The 15265-nt window shown below is 41.9% G+C and overlaps 1 protein-coding gene across 1 annotated transcript; it reads left to right on the forward strand.

Annotated features, from left to right (window-relative positions):
• Window positions 1-3064: 3064 nt before the first annotated feature.
• On the forward strand, window positions 3065-14134 carry LOC148341812 (uncharacterized). Its single transcript, XM_088288626.1, has 3 exons — window positions 3065-3430; window positions 5495-5779; window positions 13794-14134. The coding sequence occupies exons 1-3, from the start codon at window positions 3307-3309 to the stop codon at window positions 13811-13813; spliced, it is 429 nt and encodes a 142-aa protein (XP_088144752.1). The 5' UTR covers window positions 3065-3306; the 3' UTR covers window positions 13814-14134.
• Window positions 14135-15265: the final 1131 nt, after the last annotated feature.

The following is a 15265-nucleotide window of genomic DNA, read 5'->3' on the forward strand; positions in this document are numbered from 1 at the left end:
TGGGGAAATTTGCAGTGTTACGACGGTAAAGATATGGATCACACAGAGGCGGTGGTGCAATGTAGCCGTTAATGTATGACATTAGCAGCAGACATTCAGAAAAAGCAAACCTATGCGACTATACACAGTTTATACGTATATACACAATCCCCATGTATATATACACAGTTACATCCCACAACATATACAAGTGTAAGGAAACACTCCGAATGTCTGTCCATGTTCCAGAGGGGAAATTAATAAAATGCTGCAATGATAAAAAATGCTGCAATGATAAGACGACTGCTGTGAGGATCGCTTCCCAGCCGGGGCTGGGAAGCGGTGTGGGTGGACTCTTAAATTGCAGACAAGGGAAAATATGGTGGAAACAATATTTATTGTGGCCGGCAAAAAACAATTGGCAGGCGATAGGCAAGGAGAGTTACTATCAGAGATAATAGTGGGTCTATACTTACAGACGTCGGGAGACGTGAACGAAAAACGCTGGGGGAACAATCTTCCCCCAGGAAAAGCAAAACGAGTAACAAAAGGAGGTTGCAACGCAAGAAAACCGAAAACGAGAATGTCCTTCCTCCAAAGGGTAAGGTTGAATCCAATCATCGAGAAACACAAAGCGAGCCGAAACGTAGCTGTAGAAATAAACAAAGAAACAACAAACACGATCAATACACGGAGCAAAGTTTGGCAAAGACTATAGCAAGGCACAAGGCGAGAGCAAGTAGGGCAATAATCCGACACGCAAGTGTGCGTGTCGGAGGCTTAAATAGTCCACAATTAAGTGATGATGGGTTGCAGCTGGGGAGTCTCGTGAACGCGTCCGCTCGCGGCCGCGTCGCCGAGCAACGCGCCGTCGACCACGCCCACTCGGCTGCAACACAAAGGCACGATCGTGACAACTGCAATGGTAAATGAAGGATTGTATTATGATTGCTGGCATTATTTTAAACACTTACAGGACAGAAGGTCAATTATTTAATTTAGCAGGTTCATATTTACTGAATATGTTAAACATTGATGAAACAAAACGCATTTATCAGATGAAAGTAGAAGTACTGTGCATAGATAGGATTGACTGGGATTGTAGTCATGATGTTTACTGTTTTATTATATTATTCTTGTTGTGTTTTTAATCCTGCAAATAAGGATGCCACTACAGCGAGGTCCGATACTGTCGGATTTATTGACATACGCTCAACCCCACACTGAACTGCGTAGCGCCCGCCCATTGTCCCAGCTCAGGCCAATGGACCATACCACAACATAAAGGGGGTGTCTGGGTTAAACCATCACCACCCGGTACATACACACAGATCACACCACAATTCTTATATGCTAAATTTATAGTACTCAGTTTAAATGTGTGAACTTTATTGAAATTCTCAGATTTGAGAACAAATTTGCGCACATAGCATTTCCATGAGCTGCCCTCACATTCACAGCACTTCATGGACAAATACGACAAAGTACATTCTCCACATTGGCTGTAGGGATGCAAACATACCAAATTGGCCACTGGAGGTGTCACATAGACGCTATCGCAAAAAACACATTCCGAAAGACATAACAATTGGAGATCGGAGCACACGCACATACACACTTACACATTCACACGCACCCCCACGTATACCTGCACACACATGCACACCGACAAGATTACAGGGGAATGCCAGCGAGGAGAGCGACGGAGAGACTGCCCGCCGGAGAAGGCCAGCCTTGGCATGCCAGTTTTGGAGACCAGACGGGAATCAACTATCCAGACTAACCTGGGGAGGACCTTCCCTTGGACGTGGACCCGTGCCGTGGGAGGAAGCGAGGACGACCGATTCAACCTCCATTACCCTTGACATAAAAAACTCCTATTAAAACTGAAGCTGGGCTGAAAGATGGGGCGCATTTTTTGACTGTGCTCGCCCGAGTGTAGTTTCTCGTGAGATTCAGAAAAAGCCGCCCAGATATCTGTCTTTGTACTATTTCCTGAACTCCAGAAATGGAAGAAACTAAATATCGGAACTCTAATCAGTTGTTGAGTCTTTATTTGACCCTTTTCTCCTTGAGTACAAAAAAACAAACACGCATTGGAGTAAGTTTGGCTTTTAAAGGTTGATTTACTTATTCAAATAGAATTTTTGTTTAAAATCCCCCTAGCTCTTCTTTTTGTCTTTTCTATATTATGTACGTATGAATAACTGTTTGTTAATGTTAATAAAGTTTTTGGCAAAAAACGTATTAGTAAATATTTATCATGTCACTGATGGTGTAGTGGTACACTCGCCTGAGTTGTGTGCAGGCAACGTGGGTTCAGTTCCCACTCAGTGACGGTGTCTATGTCTGCCCTGTGACTGGCTGGCGACCAGTTCAGGGTGTAGTGCGCCTTTCGCCCGAAGTCAGCTGGGAAAGGCCCCAGCACTCTCCCGCGACCCTGCACAGGATAAGCCGTGAGGACAATGACATGACATGACAAGTATTTATCATCTCATCATTATTTGCACAACAGAGTACTGAACTTCGAGATCCTCACGATAATAGTTCTCGAAACTATATTTCTTATCAATGTAGGTTAGTTAAGGGATATTTTATTGACAATCAAATCTCAATATACAAAGACAGAAAAAAAATGGTGGTGGCGCGAATCTTTTTCTTCTTGGTAGGGGCGGGCGTGAAATAATTGAGAGCAACTGCGAGTATATGCAGACATTATATCCATACAATCTTGCAGCCCGAGTGAACCACAGCCTTGTTGCAAGTTCGGTAGGAGAAACGTAACCTTCCCACTGCTGTTCCAGCAACGGCTTCTCCGGCCATAGGGGGAAGTGACGTCGGAGCTGACTCGCTTTTGTGGCGTTATTTTAATTATTTAGTTACATTTTTTTATCAACCGAATTAAAATATTACATAGAATATATATTAAAATAGAACAGCCAGGTGTAAAAACAAACACAGAGGCAAAGAAATATATTTGAAAAATACGTGCTTAAAGCATGACGTCATTAGCAAGCGCGCAGCTTCCGAAGGACCTCGACCACGTCCACCGAGCCGTCCACACCGGAACAAAAACACCCACCGCTAAATTCTTCTGATTTAGTGTGGAACTGACTGTAATTTTCTCAAAGGATGTCCAGTGCTACTCTAAAGGACTACGACATAATTCATTAAGTCTTTGTGTCCCGATAATCTCATCTTCGCGCGTTGATGCTTTTCGGCGTAGTTAGCTTAGCTTGTTAGCTAGCTAGCCGCTAACGAAAAGAGGCACATGACTCATCGCCAAGCAGAGATCAAGTGCGGATTTTTGGGAATTATCATTTGAAAATGTGTGAAAGAACGACACCCAAGTACAAAGAGGAATTTTGTGGAATAAAAGAAGAGAACGAGCAACGTCTTCAACTGCTGGACGAAGTTAGCAAGCAGCCTCGTGTTGTGCCACTCAAAGCAGGTTTGTACACGTTTTACTCTCATTTGCTTTGTAAAGACCGACTTTCTATCGTTAAAAATATGCATCACAACATTAAGTTGTTTGGGGAAATGCGTCCAAGGTTATTGCCGTTTTATTTTTAAATACAGTGAACCCCCGGTTATCGCGGTTAATGGGGACCGAGACCCCCCGCGAAAACTGAAAATCCGCAAAGTAGCGTCGCACCTTCAAAAAAAAAAAAAAAAAAAAAACACCGTGTATATATATACTTCGCACCTATATATATATATATATATATATAGGTGCAAAGTAGCGGCATACCTTCAAAAATGCTTAAAAAAAAAATAAAAAAAAAAATATATATATATATATATATATATATATATATACTGGTAGAGAGAGAGAGAGTGAAATTTATGTTATAACAAAAAAACAAATTATTATTAAAACTTATTATTTTTTTATTCCCCAGCCATTATTTTTGTATTTATTCAATTACTTCTTTTTGTATTTATTTAATTACTTCGACTGGTACGCCGTCCGGTGTGCCCTGTGAATGTTATGATCCTCCAGCAGAACTGGAGGATTGAACAGGACTCTCCAAACGCAGACCCGGGAAAAAAGGTGGTGATACAAAGATATTTATTATCACAATATAGTTAGTGTAATCAGCGCGTCTCGCAGCAGCTGACGGCATGGCGCGAGACGATCGCTGGAGGAACGCCCACACAGCTGAAAAAACAAAAACACATGACAGGTACGGATCATGACAGTGAAATGAAAGGTGGCATTCTTCATATATTTATTTATTCATTTATTCATTCATAACTGACAGCCTCGCGCTCCGCCGGTGCCCGGGCGGAAGTTGTTTCTCTTCGGCTTGACAGCCACACACGCCGGCCGGTCTCCTTCGGAGCTCACGCACGGTCCCGAAAGAAGCAAAATGTCGCCCCCGATCGTGTCCGTCGCCACCAATCGTGTCCGGGGGAACCTGCTCTTCTTCGTCCACTCTCCTCTTCGGCGCACGGCCGTCTAACCGCTTCAGCGCCCCCTTGTGCCGCTCGGCGAAACTACAATGCTCCCGAATATTTTTTAGACCCGCGAAGCACTGAACCCGCGAAAGGTGAACCGCGAAGTAGCGGGGGTTCACTGTATTGCCTTTTACTTGCAGGTCTGCTGAGCAATTGTTTATGTCAAATGTAATCAGTGCAGAAAATTTATGCCAAAGAATTTAATATAACAAAATAACATTTTCTGGTTTTTATATTTTGTTCAATCAATTCCTTACGGAAGGAATTCCGCCTGACTCTAAAAATGTGCACACTGCCGCGAAAACGTCAATGGCGGTTGATCAATTTTAGTGAATAAAACACAAAATATTAAGTTTTTTTTTTTTTAAAAATCAAGTACGTATTGGTCTTATTTATTTATGAACTTTTTACTGACTTGGTCGGGTGAGAGTCAAAGAACCTCGGGTGGCCCTGCACAGTTTTGTACACATGTGTGTAGTTTCACCCCATCCAAACATTTAAAATACATTTAATGCATCCATCCAAGGTTGCACGGATCTCATCAGTGAACAAGCACATGCTGCAAGGAATGCATCTGCATCTTTGGCATACTATGGGCTTAAAAAGGGAGAACGTCACAACTCCCTTTTCCACCAACAAGTCCAGGAACATTTAGTTTCTGGTAATAAAGTTCCTGTGGCCCAGGTGGTTTGCATCACCCCCACAACTCATAGTTCCTGGTAATTTATCCAAATGACAATGATGATGTATCAGTGGGAGGTCTTGTGTTACTTTGTTACTCATTACTGACACCCTATAGCTGTTAAGCGTCATTGCAGTTCCAAAATGATTCAGTGAACTCTTAAAATATTATGGTGTATCTTAGTTGAATTAGAATACATATTCCAGAAACATCTGTGACTATGTCAGGAATGAAATCGGGCATCAGCCGCAACGTGCTTCCTTTTTAAAATGCACAAGTCAAGGTAGCACGGTAGAAACAATATAAGACAGTCGCCGCATGAGGTTTGACTTGACCAAACAAAATGTGTGTTTGTCTTTTTGTGTCCTGCAGACGTCAGTGAATACGATCTCCGTTCTGTGAAAGAGGAGCCAGTCTTGACTCACATCAAAAAGGAGGAGGAGGAGGAGATCAACAAGTCACCACTGAACGTTGTCCCTAGAAAGACTGAAGATGAAAACAAGGATGAGAGTGAGGACAACAGAGGGGCGGAGCCTACAAGCAGCAGTTCAAGTCGTCACGTGACAACAGAAGTTGATGAAGACCACTGGGGGCCATCACAAGCACAAAATGAGGACACATTATCACACGATGATGATGATGATGGGCAAGCCAAAGGTGAAAGGGCATGTCACACTGACTCATTCACTTCAAAGCTGTCGTTAAAACCGCACACAAGAACACACAGCGGAGATAAACCTTTTTGCTGCTTGTTTTGTGGTAAAAGCTTTTCTCTAAAATCAAATTTAACAAGCCACACAAGAACACACAGTGGTGAAAAACCTTTTTCTTGCTCAGTTTGTGGAAAATGCTTCTCCCAAAAGGGAAATTTAACAGAACACACAAGAACACACACTGGAGAAAAACCTTTTTCCTGCTCAGTTTGTGGCAAAAGCTTCTCTGGAAAGTCTAATTTAAGAAAACACACAACAACACATAGTGGAGAAAAACCTTTTTCCTGCTCGGTTTGTGGCAAAAGCTTCTCTCTAAAGTCTCATTTCGCAAGGCACACAAGAATGCACAGTGGAGAAAAAACTTTTTCTTGCTCAGTTTGTGGCAAAAGCTTCTATCAAAAGTTTGATTTAACAATCCACACAAGAATGCACAGTGGAGAAAAAACTTTTTCTTGCTCAGTTTGTGGCAAAAGCTTCTATCAAAAGTTTGATTTAACAAGGCACGCAAGAACACACAGTGGAGAGAAGCCTTTTTCATGCTCAGTTTGTGGCAAAGGATTCTCTGAAAAGGGAGGTTTAACACAACACACAAGAACACACAGTGGAGAAAAAGCTTTTTCCTGCTCAGTTTGTGGTAGACGCTTCTCTGTAAAGTCAAATTTAACTTGTCACACAAGAACACACACTGGAGAAAAACCTTTTTCCTGCTCAGTTTGTGGCAAGAGGTTCTCTCGAAAGTCGCTTTTACGAAGCCACACAAGAACACACACTGGAGACAAGCCATTCAGTTGCAGCGTTTGTGCAAAAAAATTCTCCACTAAACAGGGTGCTGAGAGTCACAATTGTGCTGGTGAGAATAGCAGCGATCCTTGAAGCTTAAAAAAAATAAAACAAAAAACTGAAGGAACTGACTCTTTGTGGTAAGATGAAAATTTTGATTTTGAATAAAATATGATATATTGAATTTTGCAAAGCTTTTTTATTGACATTAAGCCAATGTGACCAGTGCCAGAAGAACCATCGTATCTGAGTGATGAGTTTTTTTTGTTTTTAAGATCAAGCATTATAAATCAAATTAATTGCCTTTGCTTGGAACAACATTTTTTAACATTATGCTTTTCAGTTGTCTTTTTAATCGTATTTAATGGAAAAGGTGTGAGAAGAAACGGTGCTTATGAAATCGGTGCCTTCCACAATCATCAATAAAATCACTTGTTCCACTTGCTCAACTGGCCTTCATTACGCTGTGAAAAGGTGAAAAACAGATGTAGAAGTTGAACCATAAAAAGAACCAGAAAGAAATGCAAATAGTCTCAGTTTCTCTTCAAGGTTTTGTCAGGAGTTGGCAACTTGATGGCGACTGGAGTCAGCGCTGGTTTTCTCGCTGTGTTTAGCTGGCTCGTATATGTATGGTCGATTGAACAAAACTCAAACTCTTCAAATATGCCCTCACATACATTTAATATTACGCTTTCTGAATAAATTTCTTTCTTTCTAGGTTGAGCTCTATAAAGCGTTTGGGGTTTATTGCTAAGCAGAATCTCACTTTGGAAAAAAACTATTGTTACGACCAGCTCTGCTAGGGAAGGAGGGAAGTAACATAAACCAAGCTGTTAAATGGTGTGGAAAGAGTTTACAATTTATTTTTAGTAAAGCAAGGAGGTAGGTTCTAAACAAAGGATCTTAATCAACCAGTATTAACAAATGAGTACAAATAACAAAAGCGAGTGTCTCAAGAATTCACAAAAGTCCAACCAAGAGACACAACGAGCGCAAGCGAGGCGAACTGAACTGTAAAGTTCCAGCCGCCCTGAGCAGCTGGACCGAGGTCCTTTTATTGGTCCCAGCTGCACAGATGGAGCTCGTTGATTGGGACGTCCACGAGCAGGAACGAAGTCCACCAACGGGGAACGAGTGGGAAATCAGGCCAGTGATGAGGCACAAGTCCATTGACTTTACAAACAAAAGGGTACAAGAGCTACTGGCATACACGAAGGGAGTGGCCTTGTAGGTGGGCCCTAGCCCAGGGCCGTAACAACTATCATTTTGTCAAATATATCAAATATTTTTGTTCATGCTATATTATGCTTTTTATACATTGGATTAGTTATATAATGAAATAGGGAAATCATAAAATTGGCAACCACATACAGACTTAATTCAATTAATAAGAAATATAGAAACATTTTCTAAATATTGAACTCATTGAGAAGAGTCCTAATCTCGAAATAAATATTGAAATATAAAAAATACTTTTGTATTAAATTAATTCAATAAGCTGACCCTGGATGAGCGGCAGAAAATGGCTGGATGGATGGAATAATTTAAATTGCATCCAAATTCAAATGAACAAATATGTTAAGAAATATTCAAGACTGAAATAAAAAGGTTTAAATTAATATTGATATAATTTTACATTAAAATAATTGAATAAATATTGTATGATTACATAAACAAGCTTAAATATAAATTGTAATAAATAAAAAAAAAGTCATGTATTTTTAAATGGCCTAATTTAGATATGGGAAGTAATTCTCTTTATGAAACTATGAAGGGACTGGAGCTCACAGAAGTGACCAGTCTTGGTTCTGAAGTTCCGATGTAACCAGATACTGCCCTGAGAGAAAATAGGCCTGAGCATTGTTTATGGTGGGGGCAATTCTCTCGCCAGGTCAGTGACCTTCCAGGGTGTGACAGTAATTTAAGGTGGTCACGAGTAGACTGGTCGTATCAACGGGGAGACGCATCTGCTCTCCCTCTGGGGGACTTTTGGAGGGAAATCCTGAAGACTAGTGGGATGGGAATTGCATATGCAACAAGGGAAAATTAGATATTCATGTCCTATTTGGGCATTCCCCATAAGAAGGGAATGTCTGAGAGGGGGCTCGCACGTTTTTGGGGAGACTTCTTTTGACATCAGCATGTGACGAGAATAAAATCTTTCTCGAACCAGTTCTTTTTCATCACCAATCCAGCCTTGCTCGGCTGCCTCTCCTGAAGGCAGCAAGGACCCACACTTCAAAGACAAAATATACGACATATTGAAAGAAAAATAATACTCAAATATTGAAATTAGTATAGAATTGAATGAATAAACAACAAAGAAATAAATACCTCCTGGAAAATATTATTTTCAACATGTGTCAACATTTTTCTTTCTTGCACATTCTTAAACAATCGTAATTTCTTTTTACTTTTACTTTTTAAGTTACTTCAGTGCATTTCACACCTGAGCCTTCAATGAAGTCCTACTTTGTCCTACGTGAATGAATCCCCATCAAAATACCATCATTTATGACACCACGGCTGGACAAATAATATACAGAAACACACTTACGCACCACTGAGTGAGTGTTGGACGATATAGCTTCTCTTGAAAGGTCCGACTTGAAAATGTCCTTGCAAGTCTATCTGCAATTAAATTCACACTTTTCCCTCCTTTGGCCATTGTGGTTTAAAAAAAAGCAAGAATATATTTGAGATTTTCGAACGGTCGCCAGTTACGACTTTTGGGTGTGTTGATTCGGCATAGCGCTGCCCCCTCCCGAGTGGGTATCCAATCACAAAACGCGTTCATCACTCTCAGCGTAAGGCCAGCGAAAAGGCTCACTGTAACCAACTCGTGATCTGATTGGCTATCGCAACCGTCTAACAAATATGAAAGCTCATTGACTTTGACTTTCGGTGCGACATCTTTTCCTCCGCTTTTATCCACCGGGCGAGTAAACGCAACTATGGTTTCATGCACCACCATATGCAACACTTGCACCATTCTCATGGAAAGACTCTCCCTGCTAGATGGACGTGTCCGCCAGCTAGAGCAGAGTAATGTGGTAAGCGTAAACGTGGCGGACACGACTGTTAGCACGGGTTGTAGCCAACCTGCTAGTCTGGTTAGCATTGGCCGTAAACGGCTTGCTAATCGCGGTGAGCCTGTTAAGACACATAGCAGTTCCATTCCACCTCGGTCTCATGGCTCCCGCACCTTAGTGATAGGTGACTCCATTACCCGCAACATTAAGCTTGAAAATCCAGCCACAGTAATGTGTATTCCTGGGGCCAGAGCACCCGACATAGAAGCTAATCTTATGGAGCTAGCGCGCAAGACACCTAGACACCAGCGCAGTGCAAACAACGCTAGCTATTCAGATATAGTGATACACGTTGGCTCCAATGACACTAGGATGAAGCAATCAGAGATCACAAAGAAAAACATAGCAAGGACTTGTGATCTCGCCAGAAAGATGAGTCGTCATCGAGTAATTGTCTCTGGCCCCTTGCCTGCGAGAGGCAATGATGAGAGGTTTAGTAGATTATTCTCGCTAAATAAGTGGCTGGCTAGTTTTTGTAGTGAGCAGGGACTGCAGTTTATAGATAACTGGCCTTCTTTCTGGGGCCGACCCGACCTGCTGAGGATGGACGGCCTTCACCCTAACTGGGAAGGCGCCATCACTCTTTCTAGAAACATGGATTATTGTTTGAGCCTTCCATGACTATTCATATTAGAGCAGGTCGGGCTGCAGGCGAATAGTGAGCCTGTAAGGAAGGGTATGGAGTCTGTAAGGCTAGAGCAAACTAGCGCTATGCTAGACGTAGACAACACACATAGCTTTTCTTCTAGATCTGAGCGCTACACACCATACGCTGTTGCATCACATACTGATATAATTTCTACTGAGGTGGCAATACATGATGGGTTTAAGCATTCCTCCTCGGTCGGTTTTATTGACGACGAGCCGTTCTCTCAAAATAATAGCACTCGAAAGCTGGTAAATAACTATCGGATTCCGACCGTCAGAATTTCTCGCCGCGTTTATAGTCGCTCGAGGTACAATCCGGGACCTAGGCAAAGCAATCTCCTTAATATTATGACCAGGAGTCCTGTTGCGCGGAATAACTTAGATAGACCTATTTTACTGAAACTCGGTTTTTTAAATATTAGATCGCTTTCATCGAAAGCCTTGTTAGTTAATGACCTTATTAGAGACCATAATCTTAACATGATTGGTCTTTGCGAGACCTGGTTAAAACCAAATCAGTTTTTACCGCTAAATGAGGCTTCGCCTCCAAACTTCGTGAGCTCGCATGTTGCGCGCCCTCAAAAGAAAGGCGGGGGTGTAGCCCTCATTTCCGAATCTAACCTAAAACTTAGTCCTCGTTTTAGCAATTCCTTTAAAACATTTGAAGTTCTCATTATGCGATCCTCAGCCGAGCTGCCGTTTTATCTTGCCGTTCTTTATCGTCCACCTGGCTCTTACTCCGGCTTTTTAGATGAATTTTCTGAATTCGTAGCTGATTTAGTAACTCATGCGGATAATATACTTATCATGGGCGAATTCAACATTCATATGAATCTCCCGTCGGAACCACTTACCGTAGCGTTTCGGACAATCATTGATATGTTTGGTTTCACGCAAATAATAAATGAAGCAACGCATATAAATGGCAATACGCTAGATTTGGTATTAACCCGAGGCTTAGCATCTTCAAAAATAATTGTATTACCATATACCAGTGCTATATCTGACCATTACTTTATCAAATTTGAAGTCTTGGCTCACTGTCATCGTTCTGACCATAATCAAAATTATAGCAGCCGTAACATTAGCTCCTCAACCATCGTTGCGTTCTCTGAGCTACTCCCTTTAGCAACTGCTTCGTTTCCTAATTATATTGGTACGATTGATGATCTCACAAACAACTTTAATGTCGCTTTGTTAAATGCGCTTGACTCCGTCGCGCCTTTAAAAACTAAAACTCGTCCAAAGAGGCTTACTCCGTGGTTTACAGAGGAAACGCGCGTACTGAAACGATCTTGTAGGAAGCTTGAGCGCAAATGGCGTGCGACCAAACTTGAGGTCTTCCGTCAGGCATGGTGCGATAGTTTACTAATATACAAAGAAGCGCTTAATTTAGCCAAAACTAATTATTATTCTAGATTAATTGTCTTACATAAAAACAATCCTAAATATTTATTTGATACCGTAGCAATGCTAACGCAACAGCGACCAACCTCGGATAGCTCTTCCTATTCAGCTCACGATTTTATGCAATTTTTTACTCAGAAGATAGAATGTATTCGTGATGAGATTAAAGACACTGTTCTTAAAATTCCGTCGAATTCCGCGATAAATGGTGTTAATAGGGACATTAGGGCTGATAACTGTCCGATAACCTTATGTCAATTTAAAAAAATATCTCTTGAGAGCCTAACAAAATTGGTTAGTGCGGCAAAACCGACAACTTGTGTGCTCGATCCGCTTCCTGGCAAACTAATTAAAGAACTGTTTACGACCCTAGGACCGTCTGTTTTAAATATAATTAATCTATCGCTTACCACGGGTGTAGTACCAGCAGCTTTTAGGACCGCCGTTATCCGACCGTTACTTAAGCAACCAAACCTTGACCCAGAGAGTCTCATCAACTATAGGCCGGTTTCAAATCTTCCGTTTATTGCAAAAATTCTTGAAAAAGTCGTAGCGCAACAACTTAATGAATATATGACTGTTAATAATCAATTTGAACCTTTCCAATCGGGTTTTAGAGCCGACCACTCTACTGAGACGGCCCTTGCTAAAGTTACTAATGATTTTCTCATAGCTATGGACGCCGACACCTCATCAATATTACTCTTACTCGATCTTAGTGCCGCTTTTGATACCGTTGATCATAACATATTATTAAAACGCCTTGAAACGTGTGTTGGCATTTCAGGTTCAGCGCTTTCTTGGTTTAATTCGTATCTGTCGGAGAGGACGCACCGTGTAATTCATGGCAATACGACTTCGGATCTTTGTAAGATCATATGTGGAGTTCCGCAGGGATCGGTACTTGGACCTCTATTGTTTAGCATCTATATGCTACCGCTTGGTGATATTATACGGAAATATAACATTAGTTTTCACTGTTATGCTGATGATACGCAATTATACATGCCGTTGGATATAACGAATCCCCGCGACTGCTATAAATTAGAGGCGTGCCTTGCCGAAATTAAACAATGGATGTCTTTTAACTTTTTGCGTCTTAACTCAGATAAAACCGAGATGCTCATCATTGGACCAGCGCGTCATCGGTACCTTTTCAAAGACAACACTCTGAATATCGATAAATGTAATATTATCCAAAAGGATTCAACAAAAAATCTCGGTGTTATATTTGACGCAACTATGTCTTTTCAAATGCACATTAAAAATATTACTCGAACTGCGTTTTTTCATCTGCGTAACATTGCTAAAATTCGCCCAATTCTATCAACGTGTGACGCGGAAATCTTAATCCATGCGTTTGTTACGTCTCGCCTCGACTATTGTAACGCTTTGCTCTCGGGTCTCCCCATGTCGAGTATTAAAAGTCTGCAGTTAGTTCAAAATGCAGCAGCTAGACTCTTAACTAAGACGAGAAAGTTTGATCATATTACCCCGATATTAGCCAATTTGCATTGGCTTCCGGTCCACTTGAGAGGTGATTTTAAAGTTCTGCTAAACCTTCGCTCACAAAATGCTTGTCTTTTAGTGATCCCGCGAGCCAAAAAGAAGTCCGCAGGTTCTAGAGCGTTCTCTATTCGGGCACCAATGCTTTGGAATGCACTTCCCTCAGATATTAGAGGCGCCACCTCAGTAGAAATGTTCAAAACACTATTAAAGACGCATTTATACTCTTGTGCATTTAGCTGAAATATTTGTTGGCCTGTTTACTGCCGCTTTTTTTTGTTTTTTTTTTTGTTTTCTTTTCTGCCCCCTTTTCCCCCGGCTGGGGGATTAGGTGACGGTGACCCACTAGGAAGTTTAAGGCATTGACCAACTGGGCATGCACCTGTTCCAGTGATGTCGTCTTCCTGCAGCGCGACATTTGATCAATTTATTTATATACTTTAGCATCTAATTTAATTATTTGTTGGCCTGTTTACTGCCGCTTCTTCTCTTTTCTGCCCCCTCCTTCCCCTGCTTGGGAATTAGGTGATGGGGACATGCTTTGAAGATTACGGCACTGACGAACCGGGAAGGGACCTGCTCTGCCGAAGTGATGGCGATTCACTTGGAAGTGGCTGTACTGAATTTACACCAACTGACCGGTACAAGATCGAAGGCTCATCTTCGGATATGCTGCCATGGATATTACGGCCCTGGATGAGGACCCAGTCCACTGAAGTCATCTTCCTGCAGCACTTCATTCAATTGACTCTTATATTATCTCATCTATTATCGCATAGCATAATTGTATGTGTCAAATGTTGCCCAGTTGGCATCCATTGCAGCCTGGTCATCCTGGAAGGGGGATTCCCCCATCTGTGGTCCCTTCTCAAGGTTTCTCACTTTTCCTCTAATGAGGTTTTGTGAGTTTTTCCCTTGCCCTCCTGGGGGTTAAGATCGGGGATGTCGATTGTGGCTATGTAAAGCCCTTTGAGACTGTCTGTGATTAAGGGCTATACAAATAAAATTGACTTGACTTGACTTGACACTGTGCATTCTTGTGTGCCTTACTAAATGAGACTTTCGAGAGAAGCTTTTGCCACAAACCGAGCAGGAAAAAGGTTTTTCTCCAGTGTGTGTTCTTGTGTGTTCTGTTAAATGTCCCTTTTGGGAGAAGCATTTTCCACAAACTGAGCAAGAAAAAGGTTTTTCACCACTGTGTGTTTTTCTGTGCCCTTTTAAAGACAGCTTTGAAGTGAATGAGTCAGTGTGACATGCCCTTTCACCTTTGGCTTGCCCATCATCATCATCGTCATGAGCATCTGATAATGTGTCCTTATTATGTGCTTGTGATGGCCCCCAGTGGTCTTCATCACCTTCTGTTGTCACGTGATGACTTGAGCTGCTGCTTGTAGGCTCCGCCCCTCTCTTGTCCTCACTCTTATCCTTGTTTTCATCTTCAGTCTTTATAGGGACAACGTTCACTGGTGACTTGTTAATCTCCTCCTCCTCTTCCTTTTTGATGTGAGTCCAGTCTGGCTCCTCTTTCCCAGAACGGAGATAGTATTCACTGACTTCTGTAGGACACAAAAACAAACACACATTTTGTTTGGTCAAGTCAAAGCTCAGGCGGCGACTTTGTCTTATATTGTTTCTACCGTACTACCTTGCCTTGTGCCTGCCGCACACGGAGCAATGCGTGCGACCCCAACTTGGACCGGACCATGGGGGCATTTCACAAACTTACGTCCTACTATGTAAACCTCCTTTTAGCAGCACAACAGTGATAAACGAGCATTTAAAACGGAAGCACGTTGCGGCCGATGCCCTATTTCATTCCTGACATGGTCACAGACGTTTCTGGAAGCGAGCTGAAGTTAGCACACACAGGCTATTGTGTGCGTCTGATGGAACACCTGTTGTGGGACCCTAACATATTGATGGGGACCACTGGGGGCCATCGCAACATAATGTCATTGATAAAATAGGAATCGTTCAAGTGAAATATGTTTACAAGT

Source organism: Idiotropiscis lumnitzeri, chromosome 2 (assembly GCF_059441095.1).
Source record: "Idiotropiscis lumnitzeri isolate Australia: NSW breed Sydney's pygmy pipehorse chromosome 2, RoL_Ilum_1.0, whole genome shotgun sequence".
NCBI classification, from domain to species: domain Eukaryota; kingdom Metazoa; phylum Chordata; class Actinopteri; order Syngnathiformes; family Syngnathidae; genus Idiotropiscis; species Idiotropiscis lumnitzeri.